This window comes from Salvelinus alpinus, chromosome 31 (genome assembly GCF_045679555.1).
Source record: "Salvelinus alpinus chromosome 31, SLU_Salpinus.1, whole genome shotgun sequence".
Lineage (NCBI taxonomy): Eukaryota > Metazoa > Chordata > Actinopteri > Salmoniformes > Salmonidae > Salvelinus > Salvelinus alpinus.
Window position 1 is genome coordinate 41420841 of NC_092116.1, and position 27470 is coordinate 41448310.

Genomic DNA, 27470 nt, shown 5'->3' on the forward strand with positions numbered 1-27470 from the left:
GCGTGCGCGCCCCCGTGTGTCACCTTGCTCCATCGCTAGAGGTAAAGCACCGACCAGAAGCGACAGCTACGCGTGAAGCCAGAATCCCTTTACCGAGGGACTGTCGTCCGGTTTGAAAAGAGCCAGAGAGAAAATGGCGGAAGCTTCCAAACCGAAGACCTCTCCCAAGGCCATTAAGTTCCTCTTTGGGGGACTGGCAGGGTAGGTACCCGGGCTACAGGCCGCTCTCAGCGGTCACACTCACACAGCAGCCCCGCTGACAGCGGTGCTCTGTTACCGGCCAGGGGCACAGCATACTAAGTTAGAGAGGGAGTTAGAAACCGAGAATAACATGTATTTAGTCATGAATTAATGTATCATTTAAGTGATCAACTCGTGTGTGTTTACGGTGCATGTTGACAGCCCGGTCGATGTTACTATCCCCGCATAATGGCGTCAACCTTCGCACACACGCATTGACATTTGGGTCTGTACACACGCACTGACAGCTAGCTAGGCCCAGAGACCGGTATGTCGATGCCTCCGGTTACGTTCAAGCGCTATGACCACCAACATAATCCCTAGCGGTGTATTGCCGTTTTCCATGCTGTCTGTAGCTTGTGAGGTGTGGAAACACTGCTGCTTTTATGTATTTTGTTTTGGATCTTTTTGTGCTGTTTCTCTGTCTGCGTACTACGTGTTACTTGTCCTATGTTTCTCTGTCTGCGTACTACGTGTTACTTGTCCTATGTTTCTCTGTCTGCGTACTACGTGTTACTTGTCCTATGTTTCTCTGTCTGCGTACTACGTGTTACTTGTCCTATGTTTCTCTGTCTGCGTACTACGTGTTACTTGTCCTATGTTTCTCTGTCTGCGTACTACGTGTTACTTGTCCTATGTTGCTCTGTCTGCGTACTACGTGTTACTCGTCCTATGTTTCTCTGTCTGCGTGTTTCTCTGCGGGTGCTCACTACTCATTGTTTGTCAGTATTGTAATTTAAAAACAACCTGTTCAGGGACTGCGGTTGAAAATTAGCTGGCCGTCTAAACCGGCACTTTCACTGAAACGTTGATTAACGTGCACTGTCCCTGGAAAAATGAAGCCTACGGGGTGAGTTTGTATCAGCCAGTTTCTGCAGAGTATTCCCGACATGAGTAGAATGACTGAATGTGTCGCGTATCAGTCATGCACCTACTGTTCCAGTCTTATTACATTTCAAGACCTCAAAGACAAAGAAATTCCCTCTCAGCCCCCTAGCCTGTTTTCTCAGAGATAAACCTGTTAAACCAGCCTGTTCTCTCAGAGACCTAGTAACCTAGCCTGTTCTCTCAGAGATAAACCTGTTAAACCAGCCTGTTCTCTCAGAGATAAACCTGTTAAACCAGCCTGTTCTCTCAGAGAGAGACCTGGTAACCTAGCCTGTTCTCTCAGAGACCTGGTAACCTAGCCTGTTCTCTCAGAGACCTGGTAACCTAGCCTGTTCTCTCAGAGAGAGAGACCTGGTAACCTAGCCTGTTCTCTCAGAGAGAGAGACCTGGTAACCCAGCCTGTTCTCTCAGAGACCTGGTAACCTAGCCTGTTATCTCAGAGACCTGGTAACCTAGCCTGTTATCTCAGAGATAAACCTGTTAAACCAGCCTGTTCTCTCAGAGAGAGAGACCTGGTAACCTAGCCTGTTCTCTCAGAGAGAGACCTGGTAACCTAGCCTGTTCTCTCAGAGAGAGAGACCTGGTAACCTAGCCTGTTCTCTCAGAGACCTGGTAACCTAGCCTGTTCTCTCAGAGAGAGAGACCTGGTAACCTAGCCTGTTCTCTCAGAGACCTAGTAACCTAGCCTGTTCTCTCAGAGAGAGAGACCTGGTAACCTAGCCTGTTCTCTCAGCGAGAGAGACCTGGTAACCTAGCCTGTTCTCTCAGAGAGAGAGAGAGACCTGGTAACCTAGCCTGTTCTCTCAGAGAGAGAGAGAGACCTGGTAACCTAGCCTGTTCTCTCAGAGAGAGAGAGAGACCTGGTAACCCAGCCTGTTCTCTCAGAGAGAGAGAGACCTGGTAACCTAGCCTGTTCTCTCAGAGAGAGAGACCTGGTAACCTAGCCTGTTCTCTCAGAGACCTAGTAACCCAGCCTGTTCTCTCAGAGACCTGGTAACCTAGCCTGTTATCTCAGAGACCTGGTAACCTAGCCTGTTATCTCAGAGATAAACCTGTTAAACCAGCCTGTTCTCTCAGAGAGAGAGACCTGGTAACCTAGCCTGTTCTCTCAGAGAGAGACCTGGTAACCTAGCCTGTTCTCTCAGAGAGAGAGACCTGGTAACCTAGCCTGTTCTCTCAGAGACCTGGTAACCTAGCCTGTTCTCTCAGAGAGAGAGACCTGGTAACCTAGCCTGTTCTCTCAGAGACCTAGTAACCTAGCCTGTTCTCTCAGAGAGAGAGACCTGGTAACCTAGCCTGTTCTCTCAGAGACCTGGTAACCTAGCCTGTTCTCTCAGAGACCTGGTAACCTAGCCTGTTCTCTCAGAGAGAGAGACCTGGTAACCTAGCCTGTTCTCTCAGAGACCTAGTAACCCAGCCTGTTCTCTCAGAGACCTGGTAACCTAGCCTGTTATCTCAGAGACCTGGTAACCTAGCCTGTTATCTCAGAGATAAACCTGTTAAACCAGCCTGTTCTCTCAGAGAGAGAGACCTGGTAACCTAGCCTGTTCTCTCAGAGAGAGACCTGGTAACCTAGCCTGTTCTCTCAGAGAGAGAGACCTGGTAACCTAGCCTGTTCTCTCAGAGACCTGGTAACCTAGCCTGTTCTCTCAGAGAGAGAGACCTGGTAACCTAGCCTGTTCTCTCAGAGACCTAGTAACCTAGCCTGTTCTCTCAGAGAGAGAGACCTGGTAACCTAGCCTGTTCTCTCAGCGAGAGAGACCTGGTAACCTAGCCTGTTCTCTCAGAGAGAGAGAGAGACCTGGTAACCTAGCCTGTTCTCTCAGAGAGAGAGAGAGACCTGGTAACCTAGCCTGTTCTCTCAGAGAGAGAGAGAGACCTGGTAACCCAGCCTGTTCTCTCAGAGAGAGAGAGACCTGGTAACCTAGCCTGTTCTCTCAGAGAGAGAGACCTGGTAACCTAGCCTGTTCTCTCAGAGACCTAGTAACCCAGCCTGTTCTCTCAGAGACCTGGTAACCTAGCCTGTTATCTCAGAGACCTGGTAACCTAGCCTGTTATCTCAGAGATAAACCTGTTAAACCAGCCTGTTCTCTCAGAGAGAGAGACCTGGTAACCTAGCCTGTTCTCTCAGAGAGAGACCTGGTAACCTAGCCTGTTCTCTCAGAGAGAGAGACCTGGTAACCTAGCCTGTTCTCTCAGAGACCTGGTAACCTAGCCTGTTCTCTCAGAGAGAGAGACCTGGTAACCTAGCCTGTTCTCTCAGAGACCTGGTAACCTAGCCTGTTCTCTCAGAGAGAGAGACCTGGTAACCTAGCCTGTTCTCTCAGAGACCTAGTAACCTAGCCTGTTCTCTCAGAGAGAGAGACCTGGTAACCTAGCCTGTTCTCTCAGAGACCTGGTAACCTAGCCTGTTCTCTCAGAGACCTGGTAACCTAGCCTGTTCTCTCAGAGAGAGAGACCTGGTAACCTAGCCTGTTCTCTCAGAGACCTAGTAACCCAGCCTGTTCTCTCAGAGACCTGGTAACCTAGCCTGTTATCTCAGAGACCTGGTAACCTAGCCTGTTATCTCAGAGATAAACCTGTTAAACCAGCCTGTTCTCTCAGAGAGAGAGACCTGGTAACCTAGCCTGTTCTCTCAGAGAGAGACCTGGTAACCTAGCCTGTTCTCTCAGAGAGAGAGACCTGGTAACCTAGCCTGTTCTCTCAGAGACCTGGTAACCTAGCCTGTTCTCTCAGAGAGAGAGACCTGGTAACCTAGCCTGTTCTCTCAGAGACCTAGTAACCTAGCCTGTTCTCTCAGAGAGAGAGACCTGGTAACCTAGCCTGTTCTCTCAGCGAGAGAGACCTGGTAACCTAGCCTGTTCTCTCAGAGAGAGAGAGAGACCTGGTAACCTAGCCTGTTCTCTCAGAGAGAGAGAGAGACCTGGTAACCTAGCCTGTTCTCTCAGAGAGAGAGAGAGACCTGGTAACCCAGCCTGTTCTCTCAGAGAGAGAGAGACCTGGTAACCTAGCCTGTTCTCTCAGAGAGAGAGACCTGGTAACCTAGCCTGTTCTCTCAGAGACCTAGTAACCCAGCCTGTTCTCTCAGAGACCTGGTAACCTAGCCTGTTATCTCAGAGACCTGGTAACCTAGCCTGTTATCTCAGAGATAAACCTGTTAAACCAGCCTGTTCTCTCAGAGAGAGAGACCTGGTAACCTAGCCTGTTCTCTCAGAGAGAGACCTGGTAACCTAGCCTGTTCTCTCAGAGAGAGAGACCTGGTAACCTAGCCTGTTCTCTCAGAGACCTGGTAACCTAGCCTGTTCTCTCAGAGAGAGAGACCTGGTAACCTAGCCTGTTCTCTCAGAGACCTAGTAACCTAGCCTGTTCTCTCAGAGAGAGAGACCTGGTAACCTAGCCTGTTCTCTCAGCGAGAGAGACCTGGTAACCTAGCCTGTTCTCTCAGAGAGAGAGAGACCTGGTAACCTAGCCTGTTCTCTCAGAGAGAGAGAGAGACCTGGTAACCTAGCCTGTTCTCTCAGAGAGAGAGAGAGACCTGGTAACCCAGCCTGTTCTCTCAGAGAGAGAGACCTGGTAACCTAGCCTGTTCTCTCAGAGAGAGAGAGACCTGGTAACCTAGCCTGTTCTCTCAGAGAGAGAGAGAGACCTGGTAACCTAGCCTGTTCTCTCAGAGAGAGAGAGAGACCTGGTAACCCAGCCTGTTCTCTCAGAGAGAGAGACCTGGTAACCTAGCCTGTTCTCTCAGAGAGAGAGAGACCTGGTAACCTAGCCTGTTCTCTCAGAGAGAGAGAGAGACCTGGTAACCTAGCCTGTTCTCTCAGAGAGAGAGACCTGGTAACCTAGCCTGTTCTCTCAGAGAGAGACCTGGTAACCTAGCCTGTTCTCTCAGAGAGAGAGACCTGGTAACCTAGCCTGTTCTCTCAGAGAGAGAGACCTGGTAACCTAGCCTGTTCTCTCAGAGAGAGAGAGACCTGGTAACCTAGCCTGTTCTCTCAGAGAGAGAGAGACCTGGTAACCTAGCCTGTTCTCTCAGAGAGATGGACCTGGTAACCTAGCCTGTTCTCTCAGAGAGACTCTGATCTATCAAAATGGTGTTTGAGGTAGCACACTTGGTGAAATCTCTATCAGTGGAGAGGGTCATATTGGCTTTACTGCTAGTAGAGGAGGGTCATATTGGCTTTACTGCTAGTAGAGGAGGGTCATATTCAGAATTCTCTTCTCAGTATAGTGAGAGTACCAGTACTGTAGTGGTGTGGTGATAGTGGGTTGGCTGTGTATGGTAGTGTTGGTGTATTTCTGTCTGTGCTGTGGGCATAACACTGTAGGCCCTTATGCCTCCTCCCACGCATGCAGAGCTGATATCTGCTGCTCTACTCTGCTGTTCTGCTCTGCTGCTCTACTCTGCTGTTCTGCTCTGCTGCTCTACTCTGCTGCTCTACTCTCTGCTGCTCTTCTCTGCTGTTCTACTCTGCTGTTCTACTCTGCTGCTCTACTCTGCTGTTCTACTCTGCTGTTCTACTCTGCTGCTCTACTCTGCTGCTCTACTCTGCTGCTCTACTCTCTGCTGCTCTTCTCTGCTGTTCTACTCTGCTGCTCTACTCTGCTGCTCTACTCTGCTGCTCTACTCTGCTGCTCTACTCTGCTGCTCTACTCTGTTCTGTTCTACTCTGTTCTGCTCTACTCTGTTCTGCTCTACTCTGTTCTGTTCTACTCTGTTCTGTTCTACTCTGTTCTGTTCTACTCTGTTCTGTTCTACTCTGTTCTGTTCTACTCTGTTCTGTTCTACTCTGTTCTGTTCTACTCTGTTCTGTTTTACTCTGTTCTGTTTTACTCTGTTCTGTTCTACTCTGTTCTGTTCTACTCTGTTCTGTTCTACTCTGCTCTGCTACTCTGCTGTTCTACTCTGCTGTTCTACTCTGTTCTGTTCTACTCTGTTCTGTTCTACTCTGCTGTTCTACTCTGTTGCTCTGCTCTGCTGCTCTACTCTGCTGCTCTACTCTGTTCTGCTCTACTCTGTTCTACTCTGCTGTTCTACTCTGTTGCTCTGCTCTGCTGCTCTGTTCTGTTCTACTCTGTTCTGTTCTACTCTGCTGTTCTACTCTGCTGTTCTACTCTGCTGTTCTACTCTGCTGTTCTACTCTGCTGTTCTACTCTGCTGTTCTACTCTGCTGTTCTACTCTGCTGCTCTACTCTGCTGTTCTGTTCTGTTCTACTCTGCTGCTCTACTCTGCTGTTCTGTTCTGTTCTACTCTGCTATTCTACTCTGCTGTTCTACTCTGCTGCTCTGCTCTGCTGCTCTGTTCTGCTCTGCTGCTCTACTCTGCTGCTCTGTTCTACTCTGCTGTTCTACTCTGCTGTTCTGTTCTGCTGTTCTGTTCTGTTCTACTCTGCTATTCTGCTCTGCTGTTCTGCTCTGCTGTTCTACTCTGCTGTTCTACTCTGCTGCTCTACTCTGCTGATCTGTTCTGTTCTACTCTGCTGTTCTACTCTGCTGCTCTACTCTGCTGCTCTGCTCTGCTGTTCTACTCTGCTGTTCTGTTCTGCTGTTCTGTTCTGTTCTACTCTGCTATTCTGCTCTGCTGCTCTACTCTGCTGTTCTACTCTGCTGTTCTACTCTGCTGCTCTACTCTGCTGCTCTGTTCTGTTCTACTCTGCTGTTCTACTCTGCTGCTCTACTCTGCTGCTCTGCTCTTAAATAGTGTTGGTTTGAAGTAGCGTCTTTGTTATTGTAATATCACAAACGGACGTGGCAGTTTCACCGCAATGGATTCCAACTTGAAGACCTCAGTACCTTAAAGTTTTCAGACCCCAATGATTTCTTCACATTTTATCGTTTAACGAAGTGGATTAAATTGTAATTTTCCATAAACAATCTGCACAATATGCTCTGTCAAAGTGGAATATTTTTTTTAAATATTGAAAAAATACATATAATAATAGCTAAATATAGTTGTCGCTTAAGTTTTCAGCTCCATGAGTCAATACATGTTAGAATCACATTTGTTTTACAGCTGTGAGTCTTCTTGAGTCTGTAAGAGCTTTTCACATCTGGATTGTACAAGACTGTATTTTACCCTTTGAATTTGATGTATTTCTTTTTCAAGCTCTGTCAAGATGTTGGGGATCATGGCTACACAGTCATTTTCAAATCTTGTCAGATTTTCAAGCAGATTTAAGTCAAAACTATAACTTGGTCACTCAGGAACATTCACTGTCGTCTTGGTAAGCAACTCCAGTGTAGATTTGGCCTTGTGTTTTAGGTTATTGTTCAGCTTAAAGGTGAATTTCTCTCCCCAGTCTCTGGTGTAAAACAGACAGAACCTGGTTTTCCTCTAGGATTTTGCCTGTGCTTAGCTCCGTCCCATTTCATCCTGAAAAACTCCCCAGTCTTTGCCGATGTCAAGCGTATACCCATAACATGATGCAGCCACCACCATGCTTGAAAATAAGGAGGCAGTTACTCAGTAATATGTTGGGGGCAAATACAACACAACATAAAGCTTTGCATTAAGGCCAAAAAGTGTTCCTTTGTTTTTCTATTTTTGTTTTCAATATTACTTCAGTGCACATTTTGGAATAATTTTTATTCTGTATATTTGTATCCTTCTTCTTTTCTCTCTTGTCATTTAGGTAATTATTGTGGAGCGTCTACAATGTTGTTGATCCTCAGTTCTCTCATCACAGCCATTGAACTCTGTAACTGTTTTAAAATCACCATCGGCCTCATGGGTAAATCCCTAAGCAGTGGTTTTAATACATCCTCCATTATTAACTTGATCATGCTTAAAGAGATATTCAATGTCTGATTTTTGTTATCGTTAACCATCTAACGTTACCAATCAATGCCCTTTTATGAGGCTTCTGAAAATCTGCTCTTCGTAGTTTAATCTGCGCTTGAGGTTGAACACTTGACTGAGGGACCTTAGATGCTCTATGTACGGGGGACTGTCATGGCAACCCCTGTTATTATTATTATTATTATTATTATGGGCTTTGATAAACCAAATGTCACTCAACTAACCTGCCTGAACAAAGAGGCTGAATAATTATGCAACTACTATCTCTCTTCCACGTTGACAGAGTGTTTTGTGAGTGTTTTGTGAGTGTTTTGTGAGTGTTTTGTGAGTGTTTTGTGAGTGTTTTGTGAGTGTTTTGTGTAGATTGTTGACACACAAAAAAAGACAATTCAATCCATTTTAATCCCACTTTGAAACAAACCAATGTGAAGAAACCCACGGGGTCTGAATACTTTTGCAAGGCACCGTACGTCATGCAGAATACGTGCAGTACCTGTCAAATCTAGATAAAACATCGATCTATACAGTAACGGTCAAAAGTTCGGACACACCTACTCATTCAAGGGTTTTTCTTTATATGTACTATTTTCTACATTGTAGAATAATAGTGAAGACATCAAAACTATGAATTAACACATTTGTAATCTCTGTGTCCTTCTCTCCAAGGTTGGGAGGGACAGTGTTCGTCCAGGCTTTATAACTGTCTGTCTTCTCCCCAGGATGGGAGCGACAGTGTTCGTCCAGGCTTTATAACTGTCTGTCTTCTCCCCAGGATGGGAGCGACAGTGTTCGTCCAGGCTTTATAACTGTCTGTCTTCTCCCCAGGATGGGAGCGACAGTGTTCGTCCAGGCTTTATAACTGTCTGTCTTCTCCCCAGGATGGGAGCGACAGTGTTCGTCCAGGCTTTATAACTGTCTGTCTTCCCTCCAGGATGGGAGCGACAGTGTTCGTCCAGGCTTTATAACTGTCTGTCTTCTCCCCAGGATGGGGGCGACCAGTGTTCGTCCAGGCTTTATAACTGTCTGTCTTCTCTCCAGGATGGGGGCGACAGTGTTCGTCCAGGCTCTATAACTGTCTGTCTTCTCCCCAGGATGGGAGCGACAGTGTTCGTCCAGGCTCTATAACTGTCTGTCTTCTCCCCAGGATGGGGGCGACAGTGTTCGTCCAGGCTCTATAACTGTCTGTCTTCTCCCCAGGATGGGAGCGACAGTGTTCGTCCAGGCTTTATAACTGTCTGTCTTCTCCCCAGGATGGGGGCGACAGTGTTCGTCCAGGCTTTATAACTGTCTGTCTTCTCTCCAGGATGGGAGCGACAGTGTTCGTCCAGGCTTTATAACTGTCTGTCTTCCCTCCAGGATGGGAGCGACAGTGTTCGTCCAGGCTTTATAACTGTCTGTCTTCTCTCCAGGATGGGAGCGACAGTGTTCGTCCAGGCTTTATAACTGTCTGTCTTCTCCCCAGGATGGGGGCGACAGTGTTCGTCCAGGCTTTATAACTGTCTGTCTTCTCTCCAGGATGGGAGCGCCAGTGTTCGTCCAGGCTTTATAACTGTCTGTCTTCTCTCCAGGATGGGGGCGACAGTGTTCGTCCAGGCTTTATAACTGTCTGTCTTCTCTCCAGGATGGGAGCGACAGTGTTCGTCCAGGCTTTATAACTGTCTGTCTTCTCTCCAGGATGGGAGCGACAGTGTTCGTCCAGGCTTTATAACTGTCTGTCTTCCCTCCAGGATGGGGGCGACAGTGTTCGTCCAGGCTTTATAACTGTCTGTCTTCTCCCCAGGATGGGGGCGACAGTGTTCGTCCAGGCTTTATAACTGTCTGTCTTCTCCCCAGGATGGGGGCGACAGTGTTCGTCCAGGCTTTATAACTGTCTGTCTTCTCCCCAGGATGGGGGCGACAGTGTTCGTCCAGGCTTTATAACTGTCTGTCTTCTCTCCAGGATGGGAGCGACAGTGTTCGTCCAGCCTCTCGATCTAGTGAAGAACAGGATGCAGCTGAGCGGTCAGGGAGGAAAGGCCCGGGAATACAAGACCAGCTTCCATGCTCTGGCCTCGATACTGAAGAATGAAGGACTAGGAGGCATCTATACTGGGTTAGTACTACTATTATATACACTATTACCATGCTCTGGCCTCGATACTGAAGAATGAAGGACTAGGAGGCATCTATACTGGGTTAGTACTACTATTATATACACTATTACTACGCTACGACTATTGCTATGCTACTAATACTACTATACTAGTAATATGCCACTAATACTACGATACAGTTACTATTCTACTAATACTACTATACTAGTAATATGCCACTAATACTACTATACAGTTACTATTTTACTAATACTACTATACTGGTACTTTGTTGCATTTTCCCCCGTATTCCATCAAGTTTGCTTTATTTTTTATATATATTACACTGGATCTTTAGAAGCTTCTAAAGCCATGACATCATTTTCTGGAATTTTTTTCTGGAATTTTCCAAGCTGTTTAAAGGCACAGTCAACTTAGTGTATGTAAACTTCTGACCCACTGGAATTGCGATACAGTGAATTATATGTGAAATAATCTGTCTGTAAACAATTGTTGGAAAAATGACTTGTGTCATGCACAAAGTAGATGTCCTAACCGACTTGCCAAAACTATAGTTTGTTAACAAGACATTTGTGGTGGTTGAAAAACACGTTTTAATGACTCCAACCTAAGTGTATGTAAACTTCCGACTTCAACTGTACATTATTATACCTGTATATACATTACTACTACTACTACTACTACTACTGGGCTATAGTCACTACTACTACTACTACTACTACTACTACTACTACTACTACTACTACTACTGCTACTACTACTGGGCTATAGTCACTACTACTACTACTACTACTGCTACTACTACTGGGCTATAGTCACTACTACTACTACTACTGTCACTACTACTACTACTACTACTACTACTACTACTACTACTACTACTGCTACTACTACTGGGCTATAGTCACTACTACTACTACTATTACTACTACTACAGCTGTTACTACTACTATTACTACTACTACTGCTGTTACTACTACTACTACTACTACTACTACTACTACTACTGGGCTATAGTCACTACTACTACTACTACTGTCACTACTACTACTACTACTACTACTACTGCTGCTACTACTACTGGGCTATAGTCACTACTACTACTACTATTACTACTACTACAGCTGTTACTACTACTATTACTACTACTACTGCTGTTACTACTACTACTACTACTACTACTACTACTGGGCTATAGTCACTACTACTACTACTATTACTACTACTACAGCTGTTACTACTACTATTACTACTACTACTGCTGTTACTACTACTACTACTACTACTGGGCTATAGTCACTACTACTACTACTACTACAGCTGTTACTACTACTATTACTACTACTACTGCTGTTACTACTACTACTGGGCTATAGTCACTACTACTACTACTACTACTGTCACTAATACTACTGGGCTATAGTCACTACTACTACTACTACTGCTACTACTACTGGGCTATAGTCACTACTACTACTACTACTGGGCTATAGTCACTACTACTACTGCTACTACTACCGGGCTATAGTCACTACTACTACTACTGCTACTACTACTGGGCTATAGTCACTACTACTACTACTACTACTGTCACTAATACTACTGGGCTATAGTCACTACTACTACTACTGCTACTACTACTGGGCTATAGTCACTACTACTACTACTACTACTGGGCTATAGTCACTACTACTACTACTACTACTACTACAGCTGTTACTACTACTATTACTACTACTACTGCTGTTACTACTACTACTACTACTACTACTACTACTGGGCTATAGTCACTACTACTACTACTACTACTGTCACTAATACTACTGGGCTATAGTCACTACTACTACTACTGCTACTACTACCGGGCTATAGTCACTACTACTACTACTGTCACTAATACTACTGGGCTATAGTCACTACTACTACTACCGGGCTATAGTCACTACTACTACTACTGTCACTAATACTACTGGGCTATAGTCACCACTACTACTACTACTGCTACTACTGTCACTACTACTACTGCTACTACTACTGGGCTAAGTTTTAATGACTCCAACCATAGTGTATGTAAACTTCAGACTTCAACTGTATGTGTGTTCTTCGTCCTTCCTTTGTTAATATGGACCCTTTTGACCCAGATTGCTGCTGTTTTAGAGATATGTATTGAATTGCATGGTATCTAAAGGCACATTTAAAAGTATCCCATACAATAAGGGGATCTCCTGTACCTAAGTTATGTCGGAACAAGTCTGTTATAAATTCCTCTGTCCTAGATAAAAACAAGCTATCATCCAATATTACTATACTGTTACAATACTACTATTACGATAATACTACTCTACTATTATACTAATTCAGTCCGCCAGGCTACCAACATGGTGTTGGTATCTACATCATGATGTGGTTTGTAGTCTGTCAGCAGGTCTGCTCCGCCAGGCTACCTACACCACAACGAGGTTAGGAATCTACACGGTGTTGTTTGAGAAGATGACGGGACAGGACGGGACTCCGCCCAGCTTCCTCATGAAGGCTCTGATTGGTATGACGGCTGGAGCAACCGGAGCCTTCGTTGGAACACCTGCTGAAGTCGCCTTGATCAGGATGACCGCTGACGGACGGTGAGAGGGGGGGAGGGAGGGTGACCACGGACGGTGAGAGGGAGGGAGGGAGGGAGGGTGACCACGGACGGTGAGAGGGAGGGAGGGAGGGAGGGAGGGAGGGTGACCACGGACGGTGGGAGGGAGGGAGGGAGGGAGGAGGCCGCTGACGGACGGTGAGAGGGAGGGTGACCCCGGACGGGCGGTGGGAGGGAGGGTGACCACGGACGGTGGGTGGGAGGGTGACCACGGACGGTGAGAGGGAGGGAGGGAGGGTGACCCCGGACGGACGGTGGGAAGGAGGGAGGGAGGGTGACCACGGACGGTGAGAGGGAGGGAGGGAGGGTGACCACGGACGGTGAGAGGGAGGGAGGGAGTGTGACCACGGACGGTGAGAGGGAGGGAGGGAGGGTGACCACGGACGGACGGTGGGTAGGAGGGAGGGAGGGTGACCACGGACGGTGAGAGGGAGGGAGGGAGTGTGACCACGGACGGTGAGAGGGAGGGAGGGAGGGTGACCACGGACGGACGGTGAGAGGGAGGGAGGGAGGGAGGGTGACCACGGACGGACGGTGAGAGGGAGGGAGGGTGACCACGGACGGACGGTGAGAGGGAGGGAGGGAGGGTGACCACGGACGGACGGTGAGAGGGAGGGAGGGAGGGTGACCACGGACGGACGGTGAGAGGGAGGGAGGGAGGGTGACCACGGACGGACGGACGGTGGGAGGGAGGGAGGGAGGGAGGGTGACCACGGACGGTGAGAGGGAGGGAGGGAGGGAGGGTGACCACGGACGGGGAGAGGGAGGGAGGGAGGGAGGGTGACCGCCGACGGACGGTGGGAGGGAGGGAGGGTGACCGCCGACGGACGGTGGGAGGGAGGGAGGGTGTGAGACAGAGGATGAACAGTGGTAACAGAGGAATTAAATGATGTGTAATTGTGTCATTTCCTCTCTCTCCCCCAGTCTCCCTGCAGACCAGAAGAGAGGGTATTCTAATGTGTTCAATGCTCTGGCCAGAATCACTAAAGAAGAGGGTGTCACCACACTATGGAGGGTAAGATACTACTTTACTACTATACTACTACTATACCACTACTACTACTATACTACTACTACTATACCACTACTACTACTATACCACTACTACTACTATACCACTACTACTACTATACTACTACTATACCACTACTACTACTATACTAAAGAAGAGGGGGTCACCACACTATGGAGGGTAAGATACTACTATACTACTACTATACCACAACTACTACTATACTACAACTACTACTATACTACTACTATACTACTACTATACTACTACTATACTACTATACTACAGAAGAGGGGGTCACCACACTATGGAGGGTAAGATACTACTATACTACTACTACTACTATACCACTACTACTACTATACTACTACTATACTACAACTACTACTATACTACAGAATCACTAAAGAAGAGGGGGTCACCACACTATGGAGGGTAAGATACTACTATACTACTACTACTACTATACCACTACTACTACTATACTACAACTACTACTATACTACAGAATCACTAAAGAAGAGGGGGTCACCACACTATGGAGGGTAAGATACTACTATACTACTACTACTACTATACCACTACTACTACTACTATACTACTACTACTACTATACTACAGAATGACTAAAGAAGAGGGGGTCACCACACTATGGAGGGTAAGATACTACTATACTACTACTGGTGTACTACTACTATACTACTACTGGTGTACTACTACTATACTACTACTATACCACAACTACTACTATACTACAGAATGACTAAAGAAGGTATCACCACACTATGGAGGGTAAGATATTATCACTACTACTGTACTAATAAATATTACTATATTTCTATACTACTAATACATATACTACACTACCAATGAATATACTCTACTATTACTACTATTGCTACTATACTACCACTATACCACTGCTACTATACCACTGCTACTATACCACTGCTACTATACTACCACGATACCACTGCTACTATACCACTGCTACTATACCACTGCTACTATACTACTACTATACCACTGCTACTATACCACTGCTACTATACCACTGTTACTATACCACTGTTGCTATACCACTGCTACTATACTACCAGTATGCCGCTGTTACTATACCACTGCTACTATACCACTGCTACTATACTACTACTATACCACTGCTACTATACTACCACTATACCACTGCTACTATACCACTGTTACTATACCACTGTTGCTATACCACTGCTACTATACTACCAGTATACCACTGTTACTATACCACTGTTGCTATACCACTGTTGCTATACCACTGTTGCTATACCACTGTTGCTATACCACTGTTACTATACCACTGTTACTATACCACTGTTACTATACCACTGTTACTATACTACCACTATACCACTGCTACTATACTACCACTATACCACTTACTATACCACTGTTACTATACTACCACTATACCACTGCTACTATACTACCACTATACCACTTACTATACCACTGCTACTATACCACTGTTACTATACCACTGTTACTATACCACTGTTACTATACTACCACTATACCACTGTTACTATACCACTGTTACTATACCACTGTTACCATACTACCACTGTTACCATACTACCACTATACCACTGTTACTATACCACTGTTACTATACCACTGTTACTATACCACTGTTACTGTACTACCACTATACCACTGTTACTGTACTACCACTATACCACTGCTGCTATACTACCACTATACCACTGCTACTATACTACCACTATACCACTGTTACTATACCACTGTTACTCAGCCACCACTATACCACTGTTACTATACTACCACTATACCACTGTTACTATACTACCACTATACCACTGTTACTATACTACCACTATACCACTTACTATACCACTGTTACTATACCACTGTTACTATACTACCACTATACCGCTGTTACTATACTACCACTATACCGCTGTTACTATACTACCACTGTTACTATACCGCTGCTACTATACCACTGCTACTATACCACTGCTACTATACCACTGTTACTGTACTACCACTATACCACTGCTACTATACTACCACTATACCACTGCTACTATACTACCACTATACCACTGTTACTATACCACTGTTACTATACCACTGTTACTATACTACCGCTATACCACTGTTGCTATACCACTGTTGCTATACCACTGTTACTATACCACTGTTGCTATACCACTGTTGCTATACCACTGTTACTATACTATCACTATACCACTGTTACTATACCACTGTTACTATACTATCACTATACCACTGTTACTATACCACTGTTACTATACCACTGTTACTATACCACTGTTACTGTACTACCACTATACCACTGTTACTATACCTCTGTTACTGTACTACCACTATACCACTGTTACTATACCACTGTTACTATACCACTGTTACTATACCACTGTTACTATACCACTGTTACTATACCACTGTTACTATACCACTGTTACTATACCACTGTTACTATACTATCAGTATACCACTGTTACTGTACCGCTGTTACTATACCACTGTTACTATACTACCACTATACCACTGTTACTATACCACTGCTACTATACTACCACTATACCACTACTACTATACCACTGCTACTATACTACCACTATACCACTGTTACTATACTACTGTTACTGTACTACCACTATACCACTGTTACTATACTACCACTATACCACTGTTACTATACCACTGCTACTATACTACTACTATACCACTGCTACTACACCACTGTTACTATACCACTGCTACTATACTACTACTATACTACCACTACACCACTGTTACTATACCACTGCTACTATACTACTACTATACCACTGCTACTATACTACCACTATACCACTGTTACTATACTACTGTTACTGTACTACCACTATACCACTGTTACTATACTACCACTATACCACTGTTACTATACCACTGCTACTATACCACTGCTACTATACTACTACTATACCACTGCTACTATACTACTGTTACTGTACTACCACTATACCACTGTTACTATACAACCACTATACCACTGTTACTATACCACTGTTACTATACTACCACTATACCACTGTTACTATACTACCACTATATCACTGTTACTATACCACTGTTACTATACTACCACTATACCGCTGTTACTATACTACCACTATATCACTGTTACTATACCACTGTTACTATACTACCACTATACCACTGTTACTATACCACTGTTACTATACCACTGTTAATATACCACTGTTACTATACTACCACTATACCACTGTTACTATACCACTGTTACTATACCACGGTTACTATACCACGGTTACTATACTACCACTATACCACTGTTACTATACTACCACTATACCGCTGTTACTATACTACCACTATATCACTGTTACTATACCACTGTTACTATACTACCACTATACCACTGTTACTATACTACCACTATACCACTGTTACTATACCACTGTTACTATACCACTGTTACTATACCACTGTTACTATACTACCGCTATACCACTGTTACTATACCACTGCTACTATACCACTGTTACTATACTACCGCTATACCACTGTTACTATACCACTGTTACTATACCACTGTTACTATACCACTGTTACTATACCACTGTTGCTATACTACCGCTATACCACTGTTACTATACCACCACTATACCACTGTTACTATACCACTGTTACTATACCACTGTTACTATACCACTGTTACTATACCACTGTTACTATACCACTGTTACTATACCACTGTTACTATACCACTGTTACTATACTACCGCTATACCACTGTTACTATACCACTGTTACTATACTACCACTATACCACTGTTACTATACCACTTACTATACTACCGCTATACCACTGTTACTATACCACTGTTACTATACCACTGTTACTATACTATCACTATACCACTGTTACTATACCACTGTTACTATACTACCACTATACCACTGTTACTATACCACTGTTACTATACTACCACTATACCACTGTTACTATACCACTTACTATACTACCGCTATACCACTGTTACTATACCACTGTTACTATACCACTGTTACTATACTACCACTATACCACTGTTACTATACCACTGTTACTATACCACTGTTACTATACCATTTACATTTACATTTAAGTCATTTAGCAGACGCTCTTATCCAGAGCGACTTACAAATTGGTGCATTCACCTTATGACATCCAGTGGAACGGCCACTTTACAATAGTGCATCTAAATCTTTTAAGGGGGGGGGAGTGAGAAGGATTACTTTATCCTATCCTAGGTATTCCTTAAAGAGGTGGGGTTTCAGGTGTCTCCGGAAGGTGGTGATTGACTCCGCTGTCCTGGCGTCGTGAGGGAGTTTGTTCCACCATTGGGGGGCCAGAGCAGCGAACAGTTTTGACTGGGCTGAGCGGGAACTGTACTTCCTCAGTGGTAGGGAGGCGAGCAGGCCAGAGGTGGATGAACGCAGTGCCCTTGTTTGGGTGTAGGGCCTGATCAGAGCCTGGAGGTACTGAGGTGCCGTTCCCCTCACAGCTCCGTAGGCAAGCACCATGGTCTTGTAGCGGATGCGAGCTTCAACTGGAAGCCAGTGGAGAGAGCGGAGGAGCGGGGTGACGTGAGAGAACTTGGGAAGGTTGAACACCAGACGGGCTGCGGCGTTCTGGATGAGTTGTAGGGGTTTAATGGCACAGGCAGGGAGCCCAGCCAACAGCGAGTTGCAGTAATCCAGACGGGAGATGACAAGTGCCTGGATTAGGACCTGCGCCGCTTCCTGTGTGAGGCAGGGTCGTACTCTGCGGATGTTGTAGAGCATGAACATACAGGAACGGGTCACCGCCTTGATGTTGGTTGAGAACGACAGGGTGTTGTCCAGGATCACGCCAAGGTTCTTAGCGCTCTGGGAGGAGGACACAATGGAGTTGTCAACCGTACTGTACTACCACTATACCACTGTTACTATACCACTGTTACTGTACTACCACTATACCACTGTTACTATACCACTGTTACTATACCACTGTTACTATACCACTGTTACTATACCACTGTTACTATACCACTGTTACTATACCACTGTTACTATACCACTGTTACTATACCACTGCTACTATACCACTGTTACTATACCACTGTTACTATACCACTGTTACTATACCACTGTTACTATACCACTGTTACTATACCACTGTTACTATACCACTGTTACTATACCACTGTTACTATACTACCACTATACCACTGTTACTATACCACTGTTACTATACTATCACTATACCACTGTTACTATACCACTGTTACTATACCACTGTTACTATACCACTGTTACTGTACTACCACTATACCACTGTTACTATACCACTGTTACTGTACTACCACTATACCACTGTTACTATACCACTGTTACTATACCACTGTTACTATACCACTGTTACTATACCACTGTTACTATACCACTGTTACTATACCACTGTTACTATACCACTGCTACTATACCACTGCTACTATACCACTGTTACTATACCACTGTTACTATACCACTGTTACTATACCACTGTTACTATACCACTGTTACTATACCACTGTTACTATACCACTGTTACTATACCACTGTTACTATACCACTGTTACTATACCACTGTTACTATACTACCACTATACCACTGCTACTATACCACTGTTACTATACCACTGTTACTATACCACTGTTACTATACCACTGTTACTATACCACTGTTACTATACCACTGTTACTATAACACTGTTACTATACCACTGTTACTATACCACTGTTACTATACCACTGCTACTATACCACTGTTACTATACTACCACTATACCACTGCTACTATACCACTGTTACTATACCACTGTTACTATACCACTGTTACTATACCACTGTTACTATACTACCACTATACCACTGTTACTATACCACCACTATACCACTGTTACTATACCACTGCTACTATACCACTGTTACTATACTACCACTATACCACTGTTACTATACCACTGTTACTATACTACCACTATACCACTGTTACTATACCACTGCTACTATACCACTGTTACTATACAACCACTATACCACTGCTACTATACCACTGTTACTATACTACCACTATACCACTGCTACTATACCACTGTTACTATACCACTGTTACTGTACTACCACTATACCACTGTTACTATACCACTGTTACTATACCACTGTTACTATACTACCACTGTTACTATACCACTGTTACTATACCACCACTGTTACTATACCACTGTTACTATACCACTGTTACTATACCACTGTTACTATACCACTGTTACTATACCACTGTTACTATACCACTGTTACTATACCACTGTTACTATACCACTGTTACTATACCACTGTTACTATACCACTGCTACTATACCACTGCTACTATACCACTGTTACTATACCACTGTTACTATACCACTGTTACTATACCACTGTTACTATACTACCACTATACCACTGTTACTATACCACTGTTACTATACTACCACTATACCACTGTTACTATACTACCACTATACCACTGTTACTATACCACCACTATACCACTGTTACTATACCACTGCTACTATACCACTGTTACTATACTACCACTATACCACTGTTACTATACCACTGCTACTATACCACTGTTACTATACAACCACTATACCACTGCTACTATACCACTGTTACTATACTACCACTATACCACTGTTACTATACCACTGTTACTATACTACCACTATACCACTGTTACTATACCACTGCTACTATACCACTGTTACTATACAACCACTATACCACTGTTACTATACCACTGTTACTATACCACTGCTACTATACTTCCAATATACCACTGTTTATAACTTGTCAGAAATGTGCAGGTCAACTAGCCCATGTCAGCCGATGTTTTTTAGTCAGATGTTTTCCCAGTGATAGAAGGTGGCCTCCAGTGCAGACCTCTGAGAGCTGAGCTTAACAATAACCGTGTGTTGTGTTCCTCCAGGGGTGTATTCCCACCATGGCCCGTGCTGTAGTGGTCAACGCTGCCCAGCTGGCCTCCTACTCTCAGAGCAAACAGGCTCTTATAGAGACAGGTAACCTCTAACCTCTAACCCCTGACCTCTGTCCCTCCTACTCTCAGAGCAAACAGGCTCTTATAGAGACAGGTAACCTCTAACCCCTGACCTCTGTCCCTCCTACTCTCAGAGCAAACAGGCTCTTATAGAGACAGGTAACCTCTAACCCCTGACCTCTGTCCCTCCTACTCTCAGAGCAAACAGGCTCTTATAGAGACAGGTAACCTCTAACCCCTGACCTCTGTCCCTCCTACTCTCAGAGCAAACAGGCTCTTATAGAGACAGGTAACCTCTGACCCCTGTCCCTCCTACTCTCAGAGCAAACAGGCTCTTATAGAGACAGGTAACCTCTAACCTCTGTCCCTCCTACTCTCAGAGCAAACAGGCTCTTATAGAGACAGGTAACCTCTAACCTCTGACCCCTGTCCCTCCTACTCTCAGAGCAAACAGGCTCTTATAGAGACAGGTAACCTCTGACCCCTGTCCCTCCTACTCTCAGAGCAAACAGGCTCTTATAGAGACAGGTAACCTCTAACCTCTGTCCCTCCTACTCTCAGAGCAAACAGGCTCTTATAGAGACAGGTAACCTCTAACCCCTGACCTCTGTCTCTCCTACTCTCAGAGCAAACAGGCTCTTATAGAGACAGGTAACCTCTAACCCCTGTCCTCTGTCCCTCCTACTCTCAGAGCAAACAGGCTCTTATAGAGACAGGTAACCTCTAACCCCTGTCCCTCCTACTCTCAGAGCAAACAGGCTCTTATAGAGACAGGTAACCTCTAACCCCTGTCCCTCCTACTCTCAGAGCAAACAGGCTCTTATAGAGACAGGTAACCTCTAACCCCTGACCTCTGTCCCTCCTACTCTCAGAGCAAACAGGCTCTTATAGAGACAGGTAACCTCTAACCCCTGTCCCTCCTACTCTCAGAGCAAACAGGCTCTTATAGAGACAGGTAACCTCTAACCCCTGACCTCTGTCCCTCCTACTCTCAGAGCAAACAGGCTCTTATAGAGACAGGTAACCTCTAACCCCTGACCTCTGTCCCTCCTACTCTCAGAGCAAACAGGCTCTTATAGAGACAGGTAACCTCTAACCCCTGACCTCTGTCCCTCCTACTCTCAGAGCAAACAGGCTCTTATAGAGACAGGTAACCTCTAACCCCTGACCTCTGTCCCTCCTACTCTCAGAGCAAACAGGCTCTTAAACAACCAATGGTTTATTTATGTAGCAGGTTGGGAGAAGTGACCCCGGGGGGGCAGGTTGGGAGAAGTGACCCCGGGGGGGCAGGTTGGGAGAAGTGACCCCGGGGGGGGCAGGTTGGGAGAAGTGACCCCTAGATGGGTTGGGGTGCATTTCCTACAGCAATCCATTCATTTTAAATACCTTCTCTCCCCCCCCAGGGTATTTTGTGGACGGCATCTTCCTCCATTTCTGTGCCAGTATGATCAGCGGGCTGGTAACCACGGCAGCGTCCATGCCCGTCGACATCGTCAAGACCAGGATTCAGAACATGAGAATGATCGATGGGAAACCCGAGTTTAAGAATGGTCTGGTGAGTTATAACTACAGTCCAATAGAATGAAAGACCAACCGGCTTCTGTAAGGATGAAACGGTATGAATCAATTCCTCAAAATAACATTTTTAATGAAAATGTCCATTATTTGAATATGTTGGTAACCCGTTGTATGAAAGTGAAGCTGGCTTCGTCTCGGGGCTAACAACACCCGTGTCAATATATCCTCCAAACACCGACTTCTCGGGCATTATCACTTAATATGTAAGATGTATATTATTCATATACAGTACCAGTCACAAGTTTACACACCTACTCATTCCATGGTTCTTCTTTATTTTGTAGAATAATAGTAAAGACATCAAAACTATGATGCATCGCTGTGCCACTAGAGATTCTGGGTTCGAGTCCAGGCTCTGTCGTAGCCGGTAGCGACCGGGAGACACATTTGGTCCAGCGTCGTCCGGGTTAGGGAGGGTTCGGCCGGCAGGGATGTCCTTGTCCCATCGCACACTAGCGACTCCTGTGGCGGGCCGGGCCCAGTGCTGACTGACATTGTCCTAGCGACTCCTGTGGCGGGCCGGGCCCAGTGCAGACTGACATTGTCCTAGCGACTCCTGTGGCGGGCCGGGCCCAGTGCAGGCTGACATTGTCCTAGCGACTCCTGTGGCGGGCCGGGCCCAGTGCAGACTGACATTGTCCTAGCGACTCCTGTGGCGGGCCGGGCCCAGTGCAGGCTGACATTGTCCTAGCGACTCCTGTGGCGGGCCGGGCCCAGTGCAGGCTGACATTGTCCTAGCGACTCCTGTGGCGGGCCGGGCCCAGTGCAGACTGACATTGCACTGTGTTTCCTCCGACACATTGGTGCGGCTGGTTTCTGGGTTAAGTGGGCGTTGTGTCAAGAAGCAGTGCAGCTTGGTTGGGTTGTGTTTAGGAGGACGCATGGCTCTCGACCTTCGCCTCTCCTGAGTACGGGAGTTGCAGCGATGAGACAAGACTGTAACTACATTTTTAACCAGGTAGGCCAGTGGAGAACAAGTTCGACACGTACAACAACACAGAGTTACACATGGAGTAAAACAACCATACAGTCAATAATACAGTAGAAAAATAAGTCTATATACAATGTGAGCAAATGAGGTGAGACGAGGGAGGTGAAGGCCATGGTGGCGGAAGTAAATACAAAATAGCAGTAAAACACTGGAATGGTAGATGTGCAGAAGATTAATGTTCAAGTAGAGACACTGGGGTGCAAAGGAGCAAGATAAATAAATAAATACAGTATGGGGATGAAGTAGATAGATGGGCTATTTACAGATGGGCTGTGTACAGGTGCAGTGATCTGTGAGCTGCTCTGACAGCTGGTGCTTAAAGTTAGTGAGGGAGATGAGAGTTTCCAGTTTCAGTGATTTTTGCAATTCATTCCTGTCATTGGCAGCAGAGAACTGGAAGGGGAGGTAACCAAATGAGGAATTGGCTTTGGGGATGACCAGAGAGATATACCTGCTGGAGCGTGTGCTACCAATTGGATACCATGAAATTGGGGAGAAAAAAGGGGTGAAAATTACAAAAACTTTTTTTTAAACAAACTATGAAATCATGTAGTAACCAAAAAAGTATTAAACAAATGAAAATATATTTGACATTCAATTCAAGGACAAATTTCCACCTGTCTAATGTCCATTGCTCGTGTTTCTTGGCCCAAGCAAGACTCTTCTTATTGGTGTCCTTTAGTAGTGGTTTCTTTGCAGCAATTCGACCATGAAGGCCTGATGCAGTCTCCTCTGATCAGTTGATGTTGAGATGTGTTTGTAACTGGAACTCTGTGAAGCATTTATTGGGGCTGCAATTTCTGAGGCTAGTAACTAATGAACTGATCCTCTGCAGCAGAGGTAACTCTGGGTCTTCCATTCCTGTGGCGGTCCTCATGAGAGACAGTTTCATCACAGCGCTTTTTGCGACTGCACTTGACATTTTCCGGATTGACTGACCTTCATGTCTTAAAGAAATGATGGACTGTCGTTTCTCTTTGCTTATTTGAGCTGTTCTTGCCATAATATGGACTTGGTCTTTTACCAAATAGGGCAATCTCCTGTACACCACCCCTACCTTGTTACAACACAACTGATTGGCTCAAACTCATTAAGAAGGAAAGGAATTCCACAAATTAACCAGGCACACCTGTTTATTGAAAGGCATTCCATTCCAGGTGACTACCTCATGAAGCTGGTTGAGAGAATGCCAAGAATGTGCAAAGCTGTCAAGGCAAAAGGTGGCTACTTTGAAGAATCTCAAATATAAAATAAAATCTTATTTGTTTTACACTTTTTTTGGTTACTACATCATTCCATATGTGTTATTTCATAGTTTTGATGTCTTCACTATTATTCTACAATGTAGAAAATAGTACGAATAATGGAAAACCCTGGAATGAGTAGGTGTGTCTGAACTGTTGACTGGTAGTGTATATATGACGGCCTGGTGAGTACTGAGTACCTAAACACTTCTGCCCAATCCTGGTAAAGTCCGGTGGATGAACGTGTCAAACATGGCCTTAATCTCGACCCAATAGAAAAGTCAATTAGCACCCGTTAATTTGGATCTTTCCCTTCAAGCTGGAATCCTTAATGGTCAAACTGTCACGTCTGTTTGGGATATTACAACAAAAGTTACTGGAAATAACCACCCCTGTTGTGTTTCCCTCTGACACCCCTGTTGTGTTTCCCTCTGACACCCCTGTTGTGTTTCCCTCTGACACCCCTGTTGTGTTTCCCTCTGACACCCCTGTTGTGTTTCCCTCTGACACCCCTGTTGTGTTTCCCTCTGACACCCCTGTTGTGTTCCCCTCTGACACCCCTGTTGTGTTCCCCTCTGACACCCCTGTTGTGTTCCCCTCTGACACCCCTGTTGTTTCCTCCTCTGACACCCCTGTTGTTTCCTCCTCTGACACCCCTGTTGTTTCCTCCTCTGACACCCCTGTTGTGTTTCCCTCTGACACCCCTGTTGTGTTCCCCTCTGACACCCCTGTTGTGTTTCCCTCTGACACCCCTGTTGTGTTTCCCTCTGACACCCCTGTTGTGTTTCCCTCTGACACCCCTGTTGTGTTTCCCTCTGACACCCCTGTTGTGTTTCCCTCTGACACCCCTGTTGTGTTTCCCTCTGACACCCCTGTTGTGTTTCCCTCTGACACCCCTGTTGTGTTTCCCTCTGACACCCCTGTTGTGTTCCCCTCTGACACCCCTGTTGTGTTTCCCTCTGACACCCCTGTTGTGTTTCTGTAATGAAGGGTGTCTCTCTGTCTCCCCCTACAGGACGTCCTGACCAGGGTGATCTGTAATGAATGGTTTCTCTCTGTCTCCCCCTACAGGACGTCCTGACCAGGGTGATCTGTAGTGAAGGGTGTCTCTCTGTCTCTCCCTACAGGACGTCCTGACCAGGGTGATCTGTAATGAAGGGTGTCTCTCTGTCTCTCCCTACAGGACGTCCTGACCAGGGTGATCTGTAATGAAGGGTGTCTCTCTGTCTCCCCCTACAGGACGTCCTGACCAGGGTGATCTGTAATGAAGGGTGTCTCTCTGTCTCTCCCTACAGGACGTCCTGACCAGGGTGATCTGTAATGAAGGGTGTCTCTCTGTCTCTCCCTACAGGACGTCCTGACCAGGGTGATCCGTAATGAATGGTTTCTCTCTGTCTCCCCCTACAGGACGTCCTGACCAGGGTGATCTGTAATGAAGGGTGTCTCTCTGTCTCTCCCTACAGGACGTCCTGACCAGGGTGATCTGTAATGAAGGGTGTCTCTCTGTCTCTCCCTACAGGACGTCCTGACCAGGGTGATCTGTAATGAAGGGTGTCTCTCTGTCTCCCCCTACAGGACGTCCTGACCAGGGTGATCTGTAATGAATGGTTTCTCTCTGTCTCCCCCTACAGGACGTCCTGACCAGGGTGATCCGTAATGAATGGTTTCTCTCTGTCTCCCCCTACAGGACGTCCTGACCAGGGTGATCTGTAGTGAAGGGTGTCTCTCTGTCTCTCCCTACAGGACGTCCTGACCAGGGTGATCTGTAATGAAGGGTGTCTCTCTGTCTCTCCCTACAGGACGTCCTGACCAGGGTGATCTGTAATGAAGGGTGTCTCTCTGTCTCTCCCTACAGGACGTCCTGACCAGGGTGATCTGTAGTGAAGGGTGTCTCTCTGTCTCCCCCTACAGGACGTCCTGACCAGGGTGATCTGTAATGAAGGGTGTCTCTCTGTCTCCCCCTACAGGACGTCCTGACCAGGGTGATCTGTAATGAAGGGTGTCTCTCTGTCTCCCCCTACAGGACGTCCTGACCAGGGTGATCTGTAATGAAGGGTGTCTCTCTGTCTCCCCCTACAGGACGTCCTGACCAGGGTGATCTGTAATGAAGGGTGTCTCTCTGTCTCTCCCTACAGGACGTCCTGACCAGGGTGATCTGTAATGAAGGGTGTCTCTCTGTCTCTCCCTACAGGACGTCCTGGCGAGGGTGATTCGTAACGAAGGATTCTTCTCTCTGTGGAAGGGTTTCACTCCATACTACGCCAGACTGGGACCTCACACCGTCCTCACATTCATCTTCCTGGAACAGATGAACAAGGCTTATAAAGTCTACTTCCTGGATTAGAGACTGGATAAATAAGGATTGGGGGAAGGGAGCTGATCCTAGTTCTGCACCTACGGGAAACTTCCCCCCCGGAGCCACACACACACACACATACACACACACCACACCACACCACACCACACACACACAGAAGCAGGCGCACACAGACTGAAGCAGGTCCACACTACACACACGGACAGACACACACACACACACACACACAAAAGCAGGCGCACACAGACTGAAGCAGGTCCACACTACACACACGGACAGACACACCCTCATGTGTGATGTGAGTGACCTTTAACCCCTGTCATGTGACCTGACCCCATTGTGTACGTTGTGTTATTTTTTACTGAAGGACTCAGAACCTCAGAATGTACCATCCCCCCCCCCCCCCCCCCTGCACAGGGCATATTGACACTTGGTATAGACGTCCCCTCCCCACACTATGGAACAGATGGCTGGCTGGAAAACCTTGATGATGACAAACAGATTAAAAATGGATTTATTTCTGAAAAACAA

The 27470-nt window shown here is 45.8% G+C and overlaps 1 protein-coding gene across 1 annotated transcript; it reads left to right on the forward strand.

The window, feature by feature from the left end:
- slc25a11 (solute carrier family 25 member 11) lies at nucleotides 1–27470 on the forward strand. The gene is made up of 7 exons (XM_071378036.1): nucleotides 1–201; nucleotides 9865–10017; nucleotides 12433–12639; nucleotides 13581–13671; nucleotides 20741–20831; nucleotides 22213–22364; nucleotides 26814–27470. The coding sequence occupies exons 1-7, from the start codon at nucleotides 134–136 to the stop codon at nucleotides 26964–26966; spliced, it is 915 nt and encodes a 304-aa protein (XP_071234137.1). The 5' UTR covers nucleotides 1–133; the 3' UTR covers nucleotides 26967–27470.